This window comes from Lissotriton helveticus, chromosome 1_1 (assembly GCF_964261635.1).
Source record: "Lissotriton helveticus chromosome 1_1, aLisHel1.1, whole genome shotgun sequence".
Taxonomy (NCBI): Eukaryota; Metazoa; Chordata; class Amphibia; order Caudata; family Salamandridae; genus Lissotriton; species Lissotriton helveticus.
The window spans coordinates 1389065758-1389089348 of record NC_136057.1 but is presented as its reverse complement, the minus strand read 5'-3'; the positions used below and the strand labels follow the sequence as shown (position 1 = coordinate 1389089348).

At 48.1% G+C, this 23591-nt stretch overlaps 1 protein-coding gene across 3 annotated transcripts in view; it reads left to right on the top strand.

Moving 5' to 3' along the window:
• Nucleotides 1-23591, top strand: part of TOM1 (target of myb1 membrane trafficking protein) — a 399690-nt gene that overhangs the window by 327443 nt on the left and 48656 nt on the right. For all 3 annotated transcript variants that reach the window (XM_078684134.1, XM_078684131.1, XM_078684127.1), the window contains one exon: nucleotides 5081-5140. In XM_078684134.1, the coding sequence (XP_078540260.1) occupies nucleotides 5081-5140 (60 nt within the window). The remainder of the gene's footprint in view (nucleotides 1-5080; nucleotides 5141-23591) is intronic.

Sequence of the window (23591 nt, the reverse complement as noted above, 5' to 3'; positions counted from 1 at the left end):
GCCACTTCAGGAGAATCACCACTAACTGCCGCTGGGTGACGCGAAAGAATGATCCTCGATGGCCAAAAGTTGCACCTGTTTCAGCTGGACGCAGGAGTGCGTCTGAGTCTAGATTGGTCACCCAAGAAGGACCCTAGCACCCACCAAAGGATATCGTTAGGACCGCTGTGGACCGACACAGGTAGCCCAGCTTCTGCTGGCCTTCAACGATCACAAAGAGGACTTTGAGGGACCCTGATCTCTGTGTCCAAAGTCGCTCCACCTGACTTGTGGACCAAGGAATAACTGCAAAGGCACTCCTCATCGACCACACAGCACTCGGAGCATCTTTGAGCATCTTCATCGCCTTCATCTGTAGCATCAGGACCACTCCATTGAAGTCTATTGTGGTCGTGCTGTAAGTTTGGAACTGGGCTGGAAAATGCTGTGGTGGCCAGGTAGCTGTCCAAATCTACCCCATTGGCCCCCAGACTTTTATCCTGTCAGTTGTGGTCACCTAAGCCGGGCCAGAGCAGCCAAACTAAATTTTACAAACTTCTCAAAAGGTTAAAAAAGTTACAGTTGCCAATGCTTGTTTGATTAAAAATTAGGATATCTTTAAGATCAGCATCTCTGGAATCTTCCAGTGGATTTTGCTCATCGTGGGCTGTACAAATTCATTAACATATAATTTATTGTATAAATTGATGTAATTCTTTCATGTTGCATGGTGTAAGAAAGTGGCTCTGTATATACTGGACCAAAGTAAGGTACAGTGTGCACAATGTCCACAGTCCCCAGAGGTATGGCAGAGGCTAAAGTTAGATATAACCTTACTCTCTAAAGTGGTAGCTTGGTCTAGCAGTAAGGCAGTATCAGAAGACAGTGTAAAGCATTTGTTGTACACACTCAGTCAGCAAATGGTTTCACACACTCAAGAACTGAACTCTAGGCCAATTGTTTGTATAAAAATATATAGTTGTTTTATTTTAGAACCAACAATAGGTATCAAAATATAGTTTCTCAGAATGAGATACTTTAGTTAAATACTTTTCAAATAGGCAATAGACTTTTGAATATAATAGTTACCGTTGTTGCAATAGGCAACACAATTTCAAACACAATGCAACATTGAGCTCAATGGGAATTTCTAGTTAAATGAAATTAGTTACTTTATAGATTACTTTTCTAACCACAGGACTGAATCCTAGATTCAGTCCTGGGACATCTCCTGTAAACAATTGAGTTAGAGCGTTTTGGTTACAGTTATGATTTTTAAGGAATATTATTGTATTTTAAAAGTTGAAACTTTCTCACATACAATCACCAATGTTATCCTATGGGAGGAAATTCACTTAGCAGGTAAGTAACGTTATCGTTACTTTTTCTTACTAAGTGTTGGATCCTGGATCCAGTACTGGTGTATCTCCTGTAAACAATTGAAAGAATGCGTTTAAGTCATACAGGCGATTTTTAAGGAATATTTGTAGTTTTAGGAATTGGACACTTGGAAGTTTTTCTGGTGAAAACCAGACAATGGTTTCCTATGGAGGAAAATTGAGTTAACAATAAACACAGTTATAATTACTTTTCAGGTTCAGTGCTGGACTGAATGATACGGTACAAAAGAGGATGGTGATGGACGGAGCATCTGAACCAAATAAACACTCACACCCAGTCAAAAGATCTGGGTTTGATCCATCACCGTTCTTTAGCCCACTCTGCCACCCCAGTTAAGACATGGCTATATGCAAATCAGTCTGACCCTGTGCCTCATGGGAACAGTCCAGCCCGAACTGCCAAGCCATGCCTTCCCTGGACCGGAAACAAGCTTCCGAGGACCGGTTTCTGGCATTACAGCCGTCTTCAGCCCGGCTTGCTTGAATCCAGTGGCAAAGTGAGCAAGAGACTCACGTCTGAGCATACCCTGCCACACTTATGGCGGCCAAAAGCGGTACAAAAGGGGATGGTGATGGACGGAGCATCTGAACCAATCAAACACTCACACCCACTCAAAAGATCTGGGTTTGATCCATCACCGTTCTTTAGCCCACTCTGCCACCCCAGTTAAGACATGGCTATATGCAAATCAGTCTGACCCAGTGCCTCATGGGAACAGTCCAGCCTGAACTGCCAAGCCATGCCTTCCCTGGATGATACAGCACTGGGATCTCTCCTGATAACAGGTGAGTAAATCAGAATTCGTTGTTCGACTGATTTTAGATGAATATTTTTAAAGTTTCAAAACTCCACACTTGGAAGAATTTCCAAGTGAAACCAGCCAATGTTACCCTATGGAAGAAAAGTGAGTTATCAGCTTTTGGGTAAGTACTCAACTGTTAAGGTTCTGAACATAGACTCAGGGTCAGGTAGGTACAGTCGTTACACCCTCAGCAGCACAGGGGCAGCCGGGTGCAGAGGGAGTAGGCCCATTGTTATCCTATGGAAGACAGGGGGCCTTTGGTTGGTCGCTGCTGGCTAGCAGGCCACACGGCTATGGGAGCAGAGCTCCTGGTCACTTGCTCAGGGCAAATAGGGAAGTAGATTAGGACAAAGGTTGCACTCCCAGGGGCACTGGGGCGGCTGGGTGCAGGGTGCTTTTGAGCCGTTGGGCGCTCAATGTTATTCAATAGGAGACTTGGAAGTTAAACAAAGGCTGCAGGCTCGGGGACGGAGATGCTTCAGGTGCGACCACCACTTCAAGAGGTAAGTTGGGATCTTGGAGGAAAGGAAGACACCCAGGAGTGGGGCACAGGGGCCCGTGGGGCGCCGGGTGCAAGGGTGTCTTTGGACGTTGGGAAATCTTACCCTCAGCTGGTTGCGGTTGGAGGGGTCCCTGGTTGTGAGGCTGCAGGCGTCGTCAGGATCGTCGAGGAGGGTTTTTGGGTACTGGATTACGGGTCACAGTCGCCGGGGGGACGTCCTCAGTGTCTTTGTACACTCAGGCCCCTGCCGGGCTCGGCTGGTGCAGAGTGTGCTGGATTCGCGGTTCCTGGCTGGCACCAAGGGTTGTTGCTGTTTGAGCAGAACCACTCCTCATGGGAGTCCAAGTCTTTAGATGAGCAAGGCAGGCAGGTCCTCTGGGGTTTTCGAGGTTGCTGTCCGCAGGAGACGCTGGGGTTTAGCAGGAGCAGGTTCAAGGATCAACAGGCCTGTAGGGTTCTGGGGCCAAATCAGTTGGTGTCGTCCTCTTGTTAGCAGCTGCACTGCAGGTCTTTTTGTTTCTTGTTCTTCTTCTCATTTTCAAATCGGGATCTGAGGAAGGAAGGTTCAGGGTGCCCCTAAATACTAAATTTAGGGGTGTTACAGGTAGGGCAAAGGCAGGGACCAATGGGTCCCTGTCCTGGGGTGAATACAACCCCTATTCTGCTCCTCTCCTGTGGGAGGGGGGCAGGAGCCTATCTCTGATTGGGCAGGGCTCCCCATCCTCAAGATGGCCACAGCCCGGAGTTGTTTTTCACCTCGCCTCTTCCACCTGAGGGGTGGATTTGGCACAGGCTGGCACACCCCCTTTCCTCACCTAGGGTTTCCCGCCTGTCTTCCCGCCAGAGTGGGGGTCAGAACCGGTGGGGGCCAGTTGCTGAGTACAACAATTGGCCTGGGGAAGCTCACAAAAGGCGGTATGCCTTTGAAGCTTCCCCTGCCCATCCTGAGGGAGGAGGCTTGACACCTCGTCCCAGGGTGTGCATTGTTTCAGGCCCCCAAGAGCGGAAGCTCTCGACCCAGGGGGTCCAGAACATGTCTGGTGGTAGCAGCCTCGGTAGCCACGCAGTCAGGACACTGGGAGTTGGTTAGGTTTCAGAGGGCATCTCTAAGATGCCCTCTGTAGTGCATTTGGCATTAAATCCCACACTGGCATCAGTGTGGGTTTTATGTGCTGAGATGTTTGATATCAAACTTCTCAGTCTTCAGTGTAGCCTTCTTGGTGCTGTGGAGTTCGTAATGACAACCTCCCAGCACCATATACTCTTAATGGCAGCACTGCACTTACAGTGCCCAGGAATGGCCCTGGGTACTGTAGGGGCACAGGGCTCATGCACCTGTGCCCACACCACTGGCATAGTGCACCCAGCTAGAGGGGTGACTGATGTATGCCAGGGCAGTGTGTTTGTGGGCATGGCACACAGGGATGTGTGCCATGTCGACTCTTTGTTTAGTTCTGCACCAGGACACTCAGCCTGCAAAGGCAGTGTGTGTGTGTCAGAGTACAGGGCCCCTAAGGGGAGCACAAGAAGTGCTGCAGCCCTTATGGGTCTTCTCTGGTCACAATGCCCTGGGTAACCTAGGGTACCATTTACCAGAGACTGACATGTGGCCAGAGATGCCAACTGGGTTTTAGTTTCAACACAGTTTTAGGGAAGGGACACAGGCCCTGGGCACCTGATTGGCAGGAGCCCAGGGCACACTTAGTCAAAGCACATCAGCAATTCAGCAAAAAGTGGGGGCATACCATGCAAGAAAGATGGCACTTTTTCACACATGGCTTTCTTTTTGTGTTGTTTGGTACTGTTAAAAGCTTTACACTAGTTTCTTTGTTCAGGCCTTGCTGCTCGAAGCCATAGCTACAGAGGGTTGAGATTAAGGTTGCGCAAATGAGCCTGACTGAACCCAAGACAGTGTTTGCTAGTGTATTCCACAGTAAGACCGCACACCCACATCATATAATGCATCCAAATCCTCACAAAGGCTTAAAAGCATTTCTTAGCTGCAGAACATACTGTTGTCTGGGAGATCTACTGATTTCCATACATTACAGATGTGATACAAACCTCACCAAGAGAAAGTCAGCTTAAAAACATAAAAAGTATGCATGTCTAAGTAGCTATTCTGCATGAATGTGTCTTGTTTGGCTTGGTGTCCCATGAGATGTGCAACACTTGGCAGGTCCAGCGGGTCTGGTTCCAGTGTCTTTGTATGAACATTTAGTACATATGTGTATGTACACTTGTGTGGTTGTATATGCCCATATTCCATGAGTGTGGCTGTATGTAATATGATGGGCTGTACTGTTTCTAAGGGATTTGCCACTCTCTTTATGGAAGGAAGGGCAGTTTGTTGTTAGTAGTCTTCACTTACTATTTCCTTTGGTCTCTGTCCCCAGATCCCAGTCACTCAAACCTGCATGATGGATGACATCGAGAAGTGGCTGTCCGTTGATGTGGTAAGAGGGCCTTGATAGGCGACTCCTGCCTACAGAGTGCTTTGGGGAGGAAACAAAGGGATTTCTGAATAATACGGCGGGGAAGTGTGTTCCCTTCCTCAATGAAAAAGTTAAAGCTATCAGCCACAGGGGAAAGGGGTTGAATGAGGGCCCTATTGTATAGACAGTGCTAGTTGGCGGTCCTTGGTTGGTCAGCTATCATGACCATGCCTGTAAATGACACATACTTCCCCACCTGCTACAATACCCCACCTTCGCGTGGTTGCAGTACCTGAAAGTTCTTCATGGCCGGTCTTTTGCTGATCTTGATGATTAACAGAAACCTGTATGCAGTAATCCTTGCTTAGACTTACACCAACAGTATATGCCACCATTGAAATGTGCAGGTGCACCCATGCCATTACAAAAACTGATTTCATAATTTTTTAACAAGAATTTAACAAAATCTTTCGAGACCACCAAAAATAGGCTTGCCTCAAATAAAAACCATAACATTCCACTCTTCTGTATTACTGAGCTGTAACTCTTCAACATCACACTTATTTGTTCTTTATGCCTTCGTGGTGCAGGGGGAGGTTGTCCCTGAGCACCCATAATATATAGCTTGGTTGATGAACTTATTAAAAAACATTTCCCCTTTGTCACTGGGGTGGGGAGTCTACAGCCGTTTGGAGCATTTGTCTATTATAGAATCACATGCTACACATTTTCCTGCTATCTTGAGTTTAGTCTAGTACATACCAACTTGTGTTACTCAAAGTCTTTTATTTCGACTCCAGGCAGGATTTATACCACTTCACTCTGAATCTAACATTACAAAGGAACACAGACTCCGCCTTAATTACAAAGGAACACAGACTCAGCCTTACAACACAACCCACAAACCAGTGGTTACAGATTAAGTAATATGTTCGAGGCATATGAGCTGCAGATTGTACACTTTAGCATTAGATCGCCACCTGGTGTTGGGCTTGGATGATTGCATGTTGTTGTCGTCTTGGAAGAAGTCTTTTGTAGTCACGAGATAGGTGACTCCTCCCTTGGACGATAGTACGCATGGGCATCGGCTCCATCCTTAGACTGTTTTTTCCGCCACTGGGTTCGGATGAAACTTTTCCGCTCTGGTTCGAAATCTACTTTTCAAGCACTTCAATGTGTAAAAACGTATTCAAAATTTCACCAAACTACTTTCGATATAGACAAACGTCGTCTCGACTCCATCAGCTCGATTCCAGTCGTCGACGTGGGCCATTGGGCCTGTCCACGCCATGAGGCCTACACCTCATGGAAAGGACGCCATTCAAAAGATGCCCCAAGTGTGGAGAAAAGTTTCCACACAGGACCTCAACTTCCACCTGGAGAACAACAACGACCGCAACACCATCAGCCTGCTCGACAACCTCGACAACCTAGGACTCAAGCAACTGGTGACCACCCCCACCCACTACGCCGGACACACACTCGACGCCGTCTTCTCATCCAGCAAAGACGTCACCTTCAGTCACGCAACAGGACTCCACTGGACGGACCACAGCTGCGTCCACTTCACCTTCAGAAGAACGACGATCCACCACCACCAGCAACAGGTTGCTCGAAGAAGCTGGAACAAGATCACAGCCGACCAGCTCACCGCTTCCCTGAGCCAGCACCCTCCCGCCAACTCAGCGAACCCCAGCCAGGCCGCCGACAACCTCACGAAATGGATCAACGACTGCGCGGACGAACTCGCCCCTCTGAGAACCCCACCCAGCAGATCCTGCAGCAGAAAAACACCATGGTTCACCGACGAACTCAAGAGCTCCAAGAAGAACTGTCGAGCCCTCGAGAAAGCCTGGAGAAGGGAACCAACGACGGACAACATGACCACCCTCAAGCTCGCCACCCGGAAGCACCACCAACTGATCCGCGCCACCAAGAAAAATGCATACAAGGACCGGCTGGACAACAACGCACACAACTGCAAGGAACTCTTCAACATCGTGAAAGAGCTATCCAACCCCAACGCCGGAAACAATGACATCACCCCGTGGCAAGAACTCTGCAACTCCCTCGCGTCCTACTTCCACAACAAGATCACGGACATACACAACAGCTTCAACAACCAACCAACGCAAGCCACAACCGCAACGACGCCACCCACCACCACCCTCCGCACCTGGACCCCGATCAGCACCGAAGACACCATCCGCACCATGAACTCCATCCATTCCGGATCTCCGACTGACCCCTGCCCTCACCACGTCTTCAACAAAGCCGACACTGTCCTCGCACCCCACCTACGGGACATCATCAACACCTCCTTCGACTCCGCCACCTTCCCTGAGAGCTGGAAGCACGCCGAACTCAGCGCTCTCCTCAAGAAACCCACAGCAGACCCCACCGACCTCAAGAACTACCGTCCCATCTCGCTCCTCCCGTTCCCGGCCAAAGTCATCGAGAAGACCGTCAACAAACAGCTGGCCGCCTTCCTCGAGACGCATGGATCCCTCGACCCCTCACAGTCTGGCTTCCGAGCGAACCACAGCACCGAGACCGCCCTCATCGCCGCCACCGACGACCTTCGAACCCTGATGGACAACGGAGAAACAGCGGCCCTCATCCTCCTGGACCTCTCCGCGGCTTTCGACACTGTCTGCCACCGCACCCTAGTACAGCGCCTCAGCAACATCGGAATCCAGGAGAAGGCACTGGAATGGATCACCTCCTTCCTCGACGGAAGAACACAAAGAGTCCGCCTACCACCGTACAAGTCAGAGGCCACCAAAGTCATCTGCGGCGTCCCTCAAGGATCCTCACTGAGCCCCACCCTCTTCAACGTCTACATGAGCCCCCTCGCGGCCATCGCACGCCAACACAACCTCAACATAATCTCCTACGCTGACGACACCCAGCTGATCCTCTCCCTGACCAACGACCCCGCCACCGCCAGAGCCAACCTGCACGAAGGGATGAGAGACGTAGCCGAATGGATGACGACCAGCCGCCTGAAACTGAACTCAGACAAGACGGAGGTCCTCATCCTGGGCTCCACGCCCTCCGCCTGGGACGACTCCTGGTGGCCCCCCGCCCTGGGCACCGCACCCAAACCGACGGACCACGCACGCAACCTGGGCTTCATCCTGGACTCCTCCCTCTCCATGACCAGACAAGTCAACGCCGTCTCCTCATCATGCTTCAACATCCTGCGCATGCTACGTAAGATCTTCCGGTGGATCCCCACCGAGACGAGGAAGACGGTCACCCAAGCCCTCGTCACCAGCCGACTGGACTACGGCAACGCCCTCTACGCCGGAACCACTGCCAAACTCCAGAAGAGACTCCAGCGGATCCAGAACGCCTCGGCGAGACTCATCCTCGACATCCCCCGACGCAGCCACATCTCCGGACACCTGAGAGATCTGCACTGGCTCCCGGTCAACAAGAGAATCACCTTCCGTCTCCTCACCCACGCACACAAAGCCCTACACGACCAAGGCCCGAGCTACCTCAACAACCGGATCAACTTCTACACTCCCAAGCGCCTCCTCAGATCAACCAACCACGCCCTCGCCGCCGTCCCCCGCATCCGAAGAGCGACAACAGGAGGAAGATCCTTCTCCTACCTGGCCGCCAAGACCTGGAACTCACTTCCCACCAATCTGCGCCTGACCCAAGACCACCTCTCCTTCAGGAAGAAGCTCAAGACCTGGCTGTTCGAGCAGTAGCGGCACCCCCCCCCCCTCCCAGCGCCTTGAGACCCTACGGGTGAGTAGTGCGCTCTACAAATGACCTGATTGATTGATTGATTGATTGACAGTGACCATCACGAGGTCTGTAACCTGTGCTTATCGCCAGAACACGACAAATCCAGCTGTACAGCCTGTGCGTCCTTTCGATCCAAGAAGACCATTCGAGATCGGAGGGCCCGTCGACACAGCATGCAGAGATCGGCTCCAGAACCGATGGATATCTTCGACGAAGAAGTTCCGCACGTTCCCAAAGAAGATTCAGATGATCTCCAAATCGTATCCGAGGCAGACGACTCCGATGACTCCATACCATCGGGTCAGCAGGTGAGGACTACTGCCCCTGCCCCATACCCACCACCCAAATCGAAGGCAAAGGTCAACACTCCGCCTCCGGGGCCCAGTCGCGACCGAAAAAACACTTCTAAAGCCCCGCCATCGAGCCCGGCTCCGAAGAAAATACTCAAGCCTTCCGGTAGCTCTTTACCGAGCAAGCCGCACGTGCCGATCCCACCAGCTCCCTCGGCACCGAAATCAAAAGAAGTCCCGGCTCCGAAACCGTCGACTTTAACGACAAAACTATGAAGTCAGCGGCTGACGCCTCGAGGCCGTCGAGACCAGCTTCCACTCCAAAGCCAATATCTTTGGTACCGAAACCTACAAGGCCTGATTTCGATGCGCTCAAGCCCTCGAAACAGCCTACGACTCCGAAAACAATACATTTGGTGCCAAAATCTACGCCGAAGGACACAGTAACTACTCCTAAGGCTAAAGACAAGCAGCAACCACGCCCGGAACTGAAAAAATCGGCGCCAGCAAAGGTTCCGCAAGGAGAAGACCTTTTCCAACCTGATCCTCTACAAAAGAAGATCTACATTGACCCAAAGACAGGTCATGTATCCACTACACCACACAGGAAGAGGAAATCAGACACAGCACCTACACCTGTAGTGTCTGTCAAGAAGAAGGACTCTGCCACATCTCCTATGCACCCTTCTTCTACTCTACTTCCTTCTCCTTCATCTCCTGTTCCTCAAAATTCTCCTGAAAACTCTCCTCCTCATTCTTCACCACATACACCTCCAAATGATGATGTGTATAGCATAGGGGGAGGGGTAGACCCAGATGAGCCTTTTCCCTACCCTGTTGATGATCCAGATTGGGAGTACCCAAAGCCACAAGATGTGCCAGATATTCCTGACCCACATTCATATCCATCAAAACCTTCTCCCCCAGAAGACAACATTGGTTTTGGGCACTTACTAAATAGGGCTGCCATCTATCATGGGGTCACCATGCATTCAGATGAGGCAGAGGAAGACTTTTTATTAGATACATTTGAACAATCACAAAGGTCTGTTCAAATTCTTCCTATGATTAAAGGGGTCATCGAACATGCTCCAGAAGTATTTAAAGATCCTGTACGTGCTAGGATTCTAAATCCTAGAATTGAGAAAAAGTACAGGCCTGCTCTTGGGGATCCTGCCTACATTAAAGGACAGCTACCCTTAGATTCCCTAGTCGTGTCAAATGCTAGAAAAAGAGCAAACTCACAGACATCAGGTGAAGCACCACCCCATGATAAAGAATCTAAGGTAATAGATGATTCAGGCAAAAGGATAGCTGCACAAGCTACCAATACATGGCGTATTGCTAACACACAAGCCCTCCTTGCAAGATATGACAGGGCACACTATGATCAGTTAGAGACATTACTACAACATCTACCTGACCAATATAAGGCGCAGGCAAACAACCTTATACAAGAAAGCAAGCTAATTTCAAATGCCTCAATCAAGTGCGCACTTGATGTAGCAGACACTGCATCTAGAGCTGTAAACACTAGTGTCCTACTTAGACGTCATGCGTGGCTACGCATTTCAGGATTTAAGCAGGAAGTGCAAACTACCATCTGATATCAGCCATTCAACCAACATCAATTGTTTGGACCAGAGGTAGACACAGCACAATACATCTTCCTTCAAATCCAATACACAGACATCCTCCGGTAAAGGATATTTTAGAGGAGGCTATAGAGGCAACAACAATAAAGGAAGAAGTCGAGGTTAACAACAATAATCGAACCTCTTCCGCCACAAAACAGTGACTTCCCTCTGCTCTCCCAACAGCACTCCACTCCTGTGGGGGGCCGACTAACACAGTTCCTACCTGTCTGGAATTCCATCACAACAGACAAGTGGGTAAGACAAATTATCCAGTATGGCTACTGCCTCAAACTTACCGCTACCCCTCCACACATACCACCCAGGCAGCGTCCAATGTCTGCAGAACATCTTATACTGCTCAAACAAGAAGTCATATCACTTCTTCAAAAGGATGCAATAGAAATAGTTCCTTTACAACATCAAGGAACAGGGGTTTATTCGCTGTTATTCTAATACCCAAAAAGGACGGGACACTGAGACCAATTCTCGACCTCAGGCCCCTCAATCAATATATACACTCAGATCATTTTCATATGATCACTTTACAACAAGTGCTCCCATTGCTGCAACAAGGCGGCTTCCTTACAACACTAGATCTAAAAGACGCCTACTTCCACATTTCCATACATCCTTCTCACAGGAAGTATCTAAGGTTTGTACTGGAAGGACAGCATTGTCAATTTAAAGTCCTTCCATTCGGGGTAACAACTGCACCAAGAGTGCTCACAAAGTGCCTAGCAGTAGTAGCAGCACATCTCAGAAGACAACAGATACATGTCTTCCCATATCTAGACGATTGGCTCATAAAAGCCAAGTCGTTCAATCAGTGTGTCCAACACACACATCAGACAATTCAAACATTGCACGACTTAGGGTTCACAATAAACTACACCAAGTCGCACCTACAGCCCTCTCACGTACATCAATATTTAGAGGCTACAATAAACACGTCTACAGCTCTAGCGTATCCCAGTCCAGCAAGGATACAGAGCATTCAAGCCTTAGTCACAAAGTTTCAACAACACTCTCTCCCAGCCAGAGTGTTCATGAGATTAATAGGCATGATGGCATCTTGCATCTTTATTGTACCATATGCAAGACTGCAAATGCGTCCGTTACAGGAATGTCTAGCAAAACAGTGGAATCAGGCTCAAGGACAACTAACAGACCTGGTGTTGGTAGACAGCCGCGCACATCGCTCTCTGCAGTGGTGGAACACCAAAAACTTGACAAAAGGGCGGCCGTTCCTCGAACCTGTTCCACAAATAATACTTACAGCAGACGCATCTCTCGCAGGATGGGGAGCCCATCTACTACATCATACAACTCAAGGGCAATGGACCATTCAACAAAGATCGTTTCATATCAACCACCTAGAGCTGCTAGCAATATTCTTAGCGCTCAAAACATTCCGAGTACAAGTACAAAACAACATGACAGCCATGTACTATATACAAAAACAGGGGGGACACACTCTCTACAGCTGTCCCAGCTTGCACAGAACATATGGAGATGGGCCATTCCACAAAACATATATCTGTTAGCAGAACACCTTCGAGGAGTTCACAATCAGATAGCAGATCTGTTAAGTCGACAGACACAACAAATTCACGAATGGGAACTACATCCGCAAGTTCTTCTACCATTCTTTCACAAGTGGGGTCATCCAGACATAGATCTGTTCGCCACAAACGAAAACCAGACATAGATCTGTTCGCCACACACAAAAACGTAAAATGCCCAACCTTCGCCGCCATGTTTCCACACCTGCTGTCCAAGGGCAATGTGATATGGATGAAATGGTCAAGCAGATTTGCGTACGCTTTTCCGCCACTACCACTAATACCACTAATAGTGCGCAAGCTACAACAACAGTTGCTCAAACTGATTTTAGTAGCTCCCACATGGGAACGCCAACCGTGGTATACAACACTGCTAGAACTATCCCTAGTTCCACACCAAAAACTATGTCTTACACCATCCCTGCTAATGCAGAACCATGGAGACATCAAACATCCAGACCCAAGCCAACTGAATCTGGCGATCTGGCTCCTGAGGTCTTAGAGGTTGGTTATCTTAAACCTACCACCAGACTGTATGAATATCATTAAAGAAGCCAGAAGACCTACTACTAGAGCTTGATTAATGCAAGCACAGTGGGTATGGGGTAATAAATGACTGCAACTATCTCTTAGTCAGGTTACAATATAAGTTTGGGTGCCAAGGATCAGAGATGCAATACCCTTACATCCCCTATGGAAAAATTCCATAAAACACAGTTAAATACAAAAAATAATCCAGTACTCCAACAGATAGACAACCCAGTCTTGGATCATTCTGGTGAATACTACGTCACCAAGGAACTGCGTACACTTCTTTGTCATAACTGTGTTCAGGGCAAGTACGCTGGACCTACCATAAGCCCATCTTAAATCCCTCGCCCCGCATTTTGATAACAACAACAGTAACCTTGTATGGGCCTTGCATCTTTGTAACACCTGTCATGTCCGCATATGGTTAATCACTGATGAAACGAGCTAAATGCGGTAGGCATGCCCTGCTCTTCAACTGGAGGTAACAGTATGCATGGGTTGCGGATACCTATGCTAATATGCAATATCACGTCAACTCCTGAGATACAGATGTTGCTTGTGTTGTAAACATGGGATGTTAATACCTAGAACTGTGGCTTTGGTGACATACTAACGTTGATGTTGTACAAAGTGCATCATGTACAAATGCTTAGATTGTTTGTATCCGGTAATTCATTAAAAATTTTTTTTAATAAAGATATATTTTTTAAAAATGATCATCCAAAGTTTAGCCCTATTCACGTGTTCAAACGCGGATGACAGATCCATGAAGGCCAGGTAAATAGTACCGGGGAGGGCGACTGTGTTTTTATTAAGAATCATAGATAGGTTAAGAACTGGGTCATGATGGACCGCCCAGGACAAAACCCGTACTGGACGTCCGATAGAATAGCGTGTTCCTCTGCCTAGCTAGTCAATCTATCCAGGAGTACTCGACCTACCACCTTAACCACCGAGTCCAGCAGTGAAATAGGTCTATAGCAGTGAGTGCTGTCTCGGTGGCCCTCTTTAAAAACAGGCACTATAGTGGAAGTAGCCCATGACTCAGGGCAACTGGATTTCGCCGCCGCATTCAATAACTGCTGTAAGGACCTGTGCCCAAAAAATTGGGTCTAATTTACAAAGATGTGACGGAATGCCATCAGGCCCCGGGGCTTTATTACTTGACAACATGACGAAACCATCCTTAACCACTTCTATATTAAAAACCAAATCAGAGGTACCTGCCTCTTGACCAAAGGGGCAGCTTAATACAGGGGGACACTGAAAGATGGCTTCAAATTGAAGCACCCACTCCTCAGTAATATGGGCACCCACCGCACTTCCTTCCTCGTGATTCAAGAAGGGGCTATTAATTGTGCTCCAAAACCTGGAACTGTCCCTCAGCGTACTAACCTCAATTAACTCCCTCCAGGCTTCCTCCTTTAACATGGACTTACGTCTTGCCAGTTCTGTCTTGTACTCCCTTCGGCAGGTTCTAAGTAATGTGGAATCTCTTGGGCTCTTATTTAAAGCTTCCCTCAGCTTACTGGCTGTCTGGGAGCAATGTGAACCAAACCATCTGGGGACCTGTGTGGCAGATTGCCGAGCCGAGACACTTAAAAAGTCACTTATTTGAGCAGAAACGGTTTTAAAAGCACTGATGACCTCTCCCAGGGCCGTTGACGGGGTGGTGCACAGGACTAACTCGTTAGCACATGTGACGGTTATTGACTCGTAAAATATGTCTCGGGATATCTGGGCCCATTTTAACTGCCTCCCCACCCCACACTGCCCGTCCCCCCTCTACGTGCAGTAAGGGCCCGTTAAGATAAACACACAACGGATTGTGGTCACCATGTAAACTGGCTTGAGTAATGAATCCCATAAATAATTCAAGTAGAGGCGTTGATACAAGTATAAAGTCAATAAATTAACCACCTCCCGCCCATTGAAGGATAGAATAAGGGCCTTACTACGGGGGTCCATAGAGCACATGAGGGATGAGGGACGATAAATCAAATTAATTTAGAAAACTTTTAAGTGTATCACCTTGTGAGGTGTGTTCAAAATGAATCCCTCACACACTTGAACAACCCAAATCATCCAAACTAGAGATCCTGGGGTCACCACATGGGTAAATATTAAAATCCCCGACAATCACAAAATTTTAAAAAGCAACATTAAGATGTTTCCTTAAAAAGGAGCCCAACATGGAAATATTACACGGGCCCTTAGCACAGAACGTTGAGTTATAAAAGTTGAAAAGACACAATTTGTGCAACCCCTTACACAATACCTAACACTGTAAACAGGGACTCTCCCTCGGCAAAGCCAATATCTTACATTTTACTGCCAAAGAAATGTAAATTGCAAGGCCACCTCTTGATCTTCCTGCGGATGGGGCGTAGCCGAAACAAAGAAGGACTTATAGCCCTCCAATGATAAACTGCTTTTGGACAACCATGTTTCCTGCAGGCAAATCACACTGAACTGCTTTATAAATAAAATCCACGAGGGGTCAAGAAACGTATTAACTAAGCCGGCTATATTCCATGATATAAAATTGCGATCAATTTCACCCAAGGTCCCATCACTTTGCCATGGTATTTTCTGCTGAGTAATAGGGGTCACTGAGTCCATTAGAGCAGGCCCGCTTAGTCAATCACAAGGGTTCATGGCATCCAAGGGGGCAAAACGGTTTGATAACTCCATAAGAGGCAAAACTGACTGCTGCCTGCCTTGTAATGGCCATTGCATATGATTTAAATTAGGATTTAAATTTGTATGCCTGGGGGGGTGGCTATGATGGAGTCTGCCTGTTAAACGGAGCCTGATGGTGTTGGGCATATGATTCTGCCCAAATGTATCAGGTTGTAGAAAAATCCAAGAAGTACGGCCGTAATGGACGACTGGGGGCCAAGAGGGGCGTTATTCAAAGCTATAACTAGGATCCTTTCTGCAATATGAGGCCTATTGAAATTGATAATAACACAATCACCATTGCAGAACTTGTGGGCGCTACGTACCCAATTAACCCTTCACACCATGTTAATGTTTGTCTCTACCCTCGTGCCTAGAGCAGTTATACAAGATAATCACTGTAAGACTTTGTTCTTCAATTGAGAGTAAACCTCCTTGGCGCCCTGAGAGAGAGTTGGCTCATTTCTCAGGATCACAACATATGGCATGGATTCAGATGGAAAATGTATAACAGGCAGGTTCCGCACAAAGCCTTCCCCTCCCCCCTGAGATGGCTCTCTAGCTTTGTTACTCTCAGGGATGGATTGATTCCATATAGATGGCCTTTCCGCAGGGCCCATGTTTGAGCCAGGATTTAAGACTGTGTGATTCAGAGAGGAGGACGAAAACCGTTGGTTTTGTGCGGGGCCCTTTAAAACCTTTAAAGCTGAAGGTGGATACTCCCTAGTATTTAAATGTGGGGCTGCCAAAGTGGGTCCTTCCGTTCCCAAGGGACCCATTACGGGCCTTGATTCCAAGTTGACAGCCTCCTCCCTTGCGGGTATACAGCATTTAAGATGAGAAAGTCCCTTTTCGATTAAGCAACAAAACTAAACAACTGCCAATACTGCTAAACCACTTGTATTCTCATTAGAAGGTGAACATATTGAAAATCCAACAACATGTACCGTAGACTTCTTATTCTGTCTGGAATTAATCTTTTTCTTTTTCTTTTATTTTCTCACATACCAAAAATTAAGCAATTTGCCACACATTATATTTAAATATACATTATACTTCAAAACATCATCTTATTTTTTACAAAATCTTAATTTTTCAAAATTATATCATTATACATTACATCCTCTCTTCATACTCTCTTTTTTTTCATTCCCCAATCAACACACACAACCTATAAATTAGAATTTCATAAACAAAACTTTTTTTGTTATTATTTACAACAACAGCCATGGTACACAGTAAAGAAACTTATGGATAAACCAAGTTTTAACAATTGCGCTCTATTTTAAGTTCCTATGGCTGGAAAACAACTGGTCTACGCGTTTCGAACTCTCACTTGGTCCAGAGTTCTCATCAGGACCCCAAAGCTATAATTTCGTTCAACTCAATCGGACCCAAAGATGAAAAGAACAATGACTTAAGGGGGGCTCCCATCTTGCTGGCGCTGTTGATGTTGAAGTAAAATAAGCTTAATAACCAAGCCGTCCGTTCGTCCTTCTCCTTTTACGTTATTTCCAAAGCAACGAGTATGTTAATCTCCTCTCGTTTGAAGGGAGTACCTTCATTCGTAGCTCTCGCCTCCCTGAATCGGGCACGTCTTCGCTTCCGTGTTCAAAGCAGCCAAGTCACGTAAAAGGAGAAGGACGAACGGAACTAAACTGTTCTGATTTGTTTTCATCCTATTAAAATATTTTTTCTTATCACACAGAATACCAAAACAAGGGCTTTCATAACTACTGAAATGTATTTTGAAATGTTTGTACAGTACAATTTTTATCTATTTAAATGTATGTTAGAATAAAACATGACATCCTATAGCCTTTCATTTCACACTGTTAAGCCAGAAAGTTCACTTTATAAAATCCTCAAACTTTGCAGTCAGAGAAAGAAAAGTAATTCTAGATGTAAACTGACTTTTGACCTCTGTCTCTGAACTTAGAATAAATGCAACAAAATAAAAACAAGATGTTCGATGCATGTGTTGTTGTAGATACATACACTTAGCATACTCCTGCCATCTAGTGTTCCGTCCGGATGTGTGGAAGTTGTTTTTCTTTGAAGAAGTGTTCTGAGTCACGAGCTAAAGCGACTCCAACTGGGAAACTTCATTTACAATACATGCAATACATCTAATGCCATTACAATGCAGGTTGTTACAACGACATGTTGTTACATCACATGCCATTACAACGATTTGCTGTAGGGGGCAGAAGGTGTTGGATTTTCAATCCAACACCTTCCCTACTGTTGCACACACTGAAGTTGGAATAGTAAATTATACTATTCCAAACGCCAGCGCCCCTCTACAGCAAGTCATTGTAACGACTTGCATTGTAATGGCATGCGATGTAACAATGCGTCATTGTAAAAACTTGCTTTTTAATGGCATGCTTACAAAATGCATGCATTGTAACAAGTGCTATTGAATGCATATTAGCATCGTCTCAATTGTTAGATTGTTCTCTTTCAGCCGTCTGGTTTTAATGTGTTTGTTGGCGCTCTAGTTTGAGACAGCTTTGGGCTCCCTTCGGTTTGTTACACCTTTTCCATTCGTCTGTATTGTTTGCGATAGAGTTTCCATTTTTGGGTATTGAAATAAATGCTGAAAATCTCGCAGTCGGTTTGGTGTGCTTCGATTGCAGCCTTCAGTCTCTTCCTGTTCTGGCCTATTCTTTCTACCATTGGCTTCCATCCACAATGTGTTGCTAATGGAATGGACTCCCTTTAGTTTTTGTCCCTCCTGCCACACGAAATATCCGTGGACCGAACTCCCTCAGGTTTGCAACCTATGTCTGTCCTTAGATGACCGAGAAGAAGACTGTGAAGCTTGACGATCTTTCGGATCGAAAAAGACATTGAGGGACCGTCGAGCGCCTCACAGCGAAATGCAATGCAGGGAGATAGAGGATACACCCGACATTTTTGGGTAACAAGATGTCGAAGAACATGAAGAAGAAATCATGGAAGCCTCTACGGCTGAGGAAGAGGCCTTCTCCAGCCAAGAATATTCATCCAACTCGTAGACGGAAAGAAGTCTCCAAATCGAAGACATTTTTCTGGGTCAACGTACCGTGAGTAAACATGCCCCTGTAAAATATCCTAAGACGCTCAGGACCAAGTAAATATACAGCTTCTGGGCCTCCACTGCCAAAAGGTCATGAAAGGCACCAAAACATCCAATATGTATGCCCTGCCCTCGGGCTCTGCTCCGAAAATGAAGCCGAAATGCCCTCACTCTGCTTTGGCCCAACCAGCTTCTTGTCCGCTGCATTCAACTCATTCCTCTGCACTTCCCGCACCCCACTGCCCGCCCAACCGGTTCTGAGCACAAAGGCAAGAGCTCTTTGGCACCAAAAGACTAGCCTCATTCTGCACTAAATGAAAAATCCACTTCGACCCCGGAAGAAAGCTGTACTTCCGAACTGAAGGGAAAACCTAGTTTGGTTCCCAAACCTGTAATCTCCACAATAGACTTGCCTACAGAACCAATGCTCCAGGTTGTATAGGAGCGTTTCGATCCATAACAAAAGACAATACATATCCAGCCTCAAACTGGTCGAATAATAGCAAAAGCTGTACTGCTTCAGTCTCAACCATTTCAGCGCCACTTTTTTTTTTTTTTTAAGAGGCCATTGATAAATCAAATCAGGTGTTTGTTAAGTGTGACTACTCACCCATAAGGGTCTCAAGGCGCTGGGGATGTGTGGGGGGGGGAGGTTGGCAGGTTCCAGTCATCAAGAAGGGGGTCTGTCGAAGAGCCAGGTTTTGTGGTTTCTTGCGAAGATGGGGAGCGATGTTATCTGTCTGAGGTGGAGCGGAAGGTTGTTCCAGGCACTGACCGGAAGGAGAAGGAGCAGCCTCCCCATCTGGTCTTTTCTGGTGCGGGGGACCAATGCGTAGGAGAGCTGGGCTGATCCTAGGGTCCTTTGGGGTACGTGGAATTTGAGTTGGCTGTTCAGGTAAGCTAGTCCGGTGTTGTGGAGGGCCTTTTGAGCGTGGGTTAGCATCTTGAAGGTGACTCTAGCTTTGATGTGGAGCCAGTGGAGTGCGCGCAGATGCTGAGGGATGTGGCAGTGGCTCGGCAGGTTGAGGATCAGTCTTGCAGCGGCGTTTTGGATGTTCTATAGCTTGTGGGTGAGGTTTTTGTTTATTCCGGCATAGAGTGCGTTGCCGTAGTCGAGCCTGCTGGTGACCAGGGCGTGAGTGACGGTCTTTCTGTGTTTGAGGGGAATCCATTTGAAGATCTTACATAGGAGGCGGAGAGTGTGGAAGTAGGAGGATGAGACAGAGTTGATCTGGCGGTCCATTTTGAGCTCTGAGTCCACGATGATTCCTAGGTTGCGTGCGTAGTCCGTGGGGGTGGGCAGGCTTTCGAGGGCGGGGGGACCACCATGTGTTGTTCCAGGCGCCTGGGTTTGGGCCCATGATGAGTATTTCCGTTTTGTTTGTGTTTAGTTGTAGGCAGCTGTATTTCATCCATTTGGCGACAGATTCCATGCCTTCTCGAAAGTTGTATCTGGCGGTGTTGGGTTCGTTGGAAAGGATGAGTTGGGTGTCGTCTGCGTATGACACAATGTTGAGTCCGTAGGTTCTGACGACGGAGGCATGTAGACGTTGAGGAGAGTAGGGCTGAGGGAGGACCCCTGGGGGACTCAGCAGGTGGTAGGTGTAGGGTCTGAGAGGAAAGGGGGAGTCTGACCCGCTGCGTTCTGCTGTAGAGGAATTAGCGGATCCAGTCGAGGACCTTGACTTGGATCCCTGCGTCGTGGAGTCTGCATATTAGGGTGCGGTGAGAGACTGTGTCCAACGCCGCTGAGAGGCCGAGGAGGATGAGGGCTGCTGTTTCTCCTTTGTCCAGTAAGGTACGGATGTTGTCTGTTGCGGCAAGGAGGGCGGTTTCCGTACTGTGTTTTTTTCTGAAGCCGGATTAAGAGGAGTCGAGGATGTTGTGCTCTTCGATGAATGTGGTGAGTTGACTGTTGATGGCTTTCTCAATGGCTTTCGCTGGGAACGGGAGCAGGGAGATGGGTCTGTAGTTTTTGAGGTCAGTGGGGTCCGCCAAGGGTTTCTTCAGGAGGGGGTTGATCTTAGCGCGTTTCCAGTCGTCAGGGAACAAGGCAGTTGCCAGGGAGCGGTTGATGGTGTGGCAGAGCATGGGTGCGATGGTGTCGGCGGCTCTGTTGAAAATGTGGTGGGGGCAGGGGTCCGTGGGGCCCCGGAGTGGATTGACTTCATCGTCTTCAGTGTGTCTTCGGTGGTGAAGGCTGTCCAGTTGTCGATCGCTGACTTCAGGGTGTCGGGGTGGTTTGTGAGGGTTCAGTGTGTTGGTTGTCTTCGTCGAAGTTGTCGTAGATGCTCTTGATTTTGTGGTGGAAAAAGGTGCTGAGTTTGTTGCAGAGGTCTTGTGAGGGAGGGATGTTGGTGGACTGGCTGGTGGGTTGGGCAAACTCCTTTATGATGTTGAAGAGTTCTTTGCTGTTGTGTGCATGAGTGGAGATTCTGTCTTCAATCACTTTTTTCCTCGTTTTTCTGATGAGTTGGTGGTGGGCGTTGGAGGCGGCTCTGAAGTTGTGGGCTTCTGTGGATTTGGTGTTCCTCTAGGCCTTTTCGAGGCGTCGGCATGTGTGTCTGGACTCTTGAAGTTCGGTGGTGAACCATCTAGCTTTCTTGGCGTGGGTGTTGTTGTTTTTCTTGAGGGGGGCTTTGGTGTTGGTGCTGTCGGAGATCCATCTGTGCAGGGTTTGGGCTGTGGGGTTGGCATCGTCGTTTTCCACGATGGTTGGGGATGGAGTTTCTGAGTGATGAGGTTAGCTGGTCGTCGGTGATTCTGGTCCAGTTTCTTCATGGGAGCAGGTGCTGGTGTCTGTGGATGGTGGGAGTTCTGAAGGTGAAGTGGATGCATTGATGGTCAGTCCATGGGAGTTCGGTGGTGTGGCTGAAGGTGATGGAGTTTCCTGTTGTGAAAAGGGGGTCGAGGGTGTGTCCTGCTGAGTGCGTGGGTTCCGTCATGATCTGGCAGAGTCCATTGTTGTGGAGGTTATCCAGGAGGGATGTGATGCTGGGGTCCATCGGTTGTCGAGGTGGAAGTTGAGGCTCCCGGTAGGGTGTAGTTGGTGAACGCATTGGCATCCAGGGAGATGATGTCCGTGATGGAGTTGGCAAAAAGTCTGCGGGGTCCAGGGGGCCGGTAGATGAGGGTTCCATGGAGGGTGGAGGTAGGGCTGGCCAGTATCTTGAAGTGAAGGTGTTCCATCAGGTCTGTGGGCTCGTCGGGGAGTGTGCTCAGGTGGAGGGTGGATTTGTGCACGATGGCGATTCCTCCTCCAGGGCGCATGGGGCGGTCCTTCCTGGAGATGTTGTATCCTTGGGGAATGGCGATGGCGATGTCCTGTCCTGTGTTGGTCCAGGTTTCAGTAAAGAATGCTACGTCTGGGGTAGTGCTGTCTAGGAGGTCCCAGATTTCGGTGGCGTGTTTGTGGAGGGATCGGACGTTGAGGAGGATGCATTGCAGGGTCTTTGGTTCGGTTGTGTTCTTGCGGGCGGATTGCGTTGGGTCAGTGGTCTTGGCGGTGCTGTAGGTGTGCCGGCAGCGGTGACAGCTGAAGGGTCCATGGGTGTCGGCTCGTGATGCTAGCTTGCAGTTGTCGTTGTGGCCTGGGTTGAGAGCGTGGAGTGCCGCTGGGTTGTAGAGTTGGCGGTGCAGAGATCCAGGGTTCCTGGTGCTGGTCACAGTTGGGTCGCGGACGGTCGCAAACGGGCTTGCCTTTGGAGCCCTAGCGGTGCGGCCTCGCTTTAGCCGCCATTAAGTAGGGGTTGGGGAGGGCTGGACAGCTGGGAGGCGGGAGAAGGGAGGGGAGTTGGATTGGGCCGGTTGCACTGATCGTGCTGGAGGGGATGGGCTGGTGGGCAGCAGCGTCTGGGAAAATGGGCTAAAAAAGGCAAAAGGCAAAACGAGAGAGAAAAGTGCAAATAAGGCAGCAAAAGTGCAAGAAAGAGTGGAGGAAAGACACAGAGGACACAGGAAAGTGAAAGGGGGGATTGAGATGAGGGTAAAAAATGAGTGAAAAACGGAGCAAAGACACAGGAGTGAAGGGGGGAGCTTGAAATGAGGGGAAAATGACAGAAAATGGAAGTTAAGACCCAGAAGGAGAGTGAAGGGGAGATAGAAGTGAAGGAAAAAACAAGTAAAAAAGGAGAGAAAAGCGGAGCAAGAGAATGGAGACAGAGGTCCACTGGACCACCAGGGATGTGGCGCAGATGAAACCTTCAAATGGAGGAGGGCCTCGAACACCACCACTCGAGAGTGCAAGGGCTTAGGGGAAGGCCTCACTTAATGGTGGAGCTGCGAGGGAGGGAGAGCAATTTCACTGACAATGAGTCAGTGGTCTAGCTCTCCACCTCTTAAAAAGAAGAACTAGGAAATAGCCACCAGTCTTATGCGTCATCCTTTACCTGCTTCACCACCATCACAACCAAATCCTCCACCTCTTTCTACACCTTCACCACCTCAGTCATTCAGTGGTACATGGGCATTACAGCACAGGAGTCTCCTCAATCTCCTCTTGAAGATGATGATGATGGAGGACATCCTCAGCCTACAGATATCCTTGGGACAACTATGATGTTGATTCTCCACAGGATACTGACCCTTATCCAGCCAGACCATCACCTCCTGATGACACTTCTTCTTACCACAACCTTATTGCTAGGGGGGCAACTTATCACCAGGTCCCATTACATAAAGATACTATTAAGGATGATTTCCTATTTGAACCCTCTACAATATCCATAGGATGACTCAGTACCTCCCTATGCTGAAGGGCATGCTCCGACATGCTGATGATATATTTAAAGGCCCTGTTAGAGCACGCATCATTACATCCCGGGTAGATAAAAAATATAAAGCTGCACCATCTGACCCTGAATATATCAAAGGGCAACTTCCTCCAGACTCTTTAGTTGCCTCCAATGCAAACAAAGGAGATAATTCACAGACCTCAGCTGA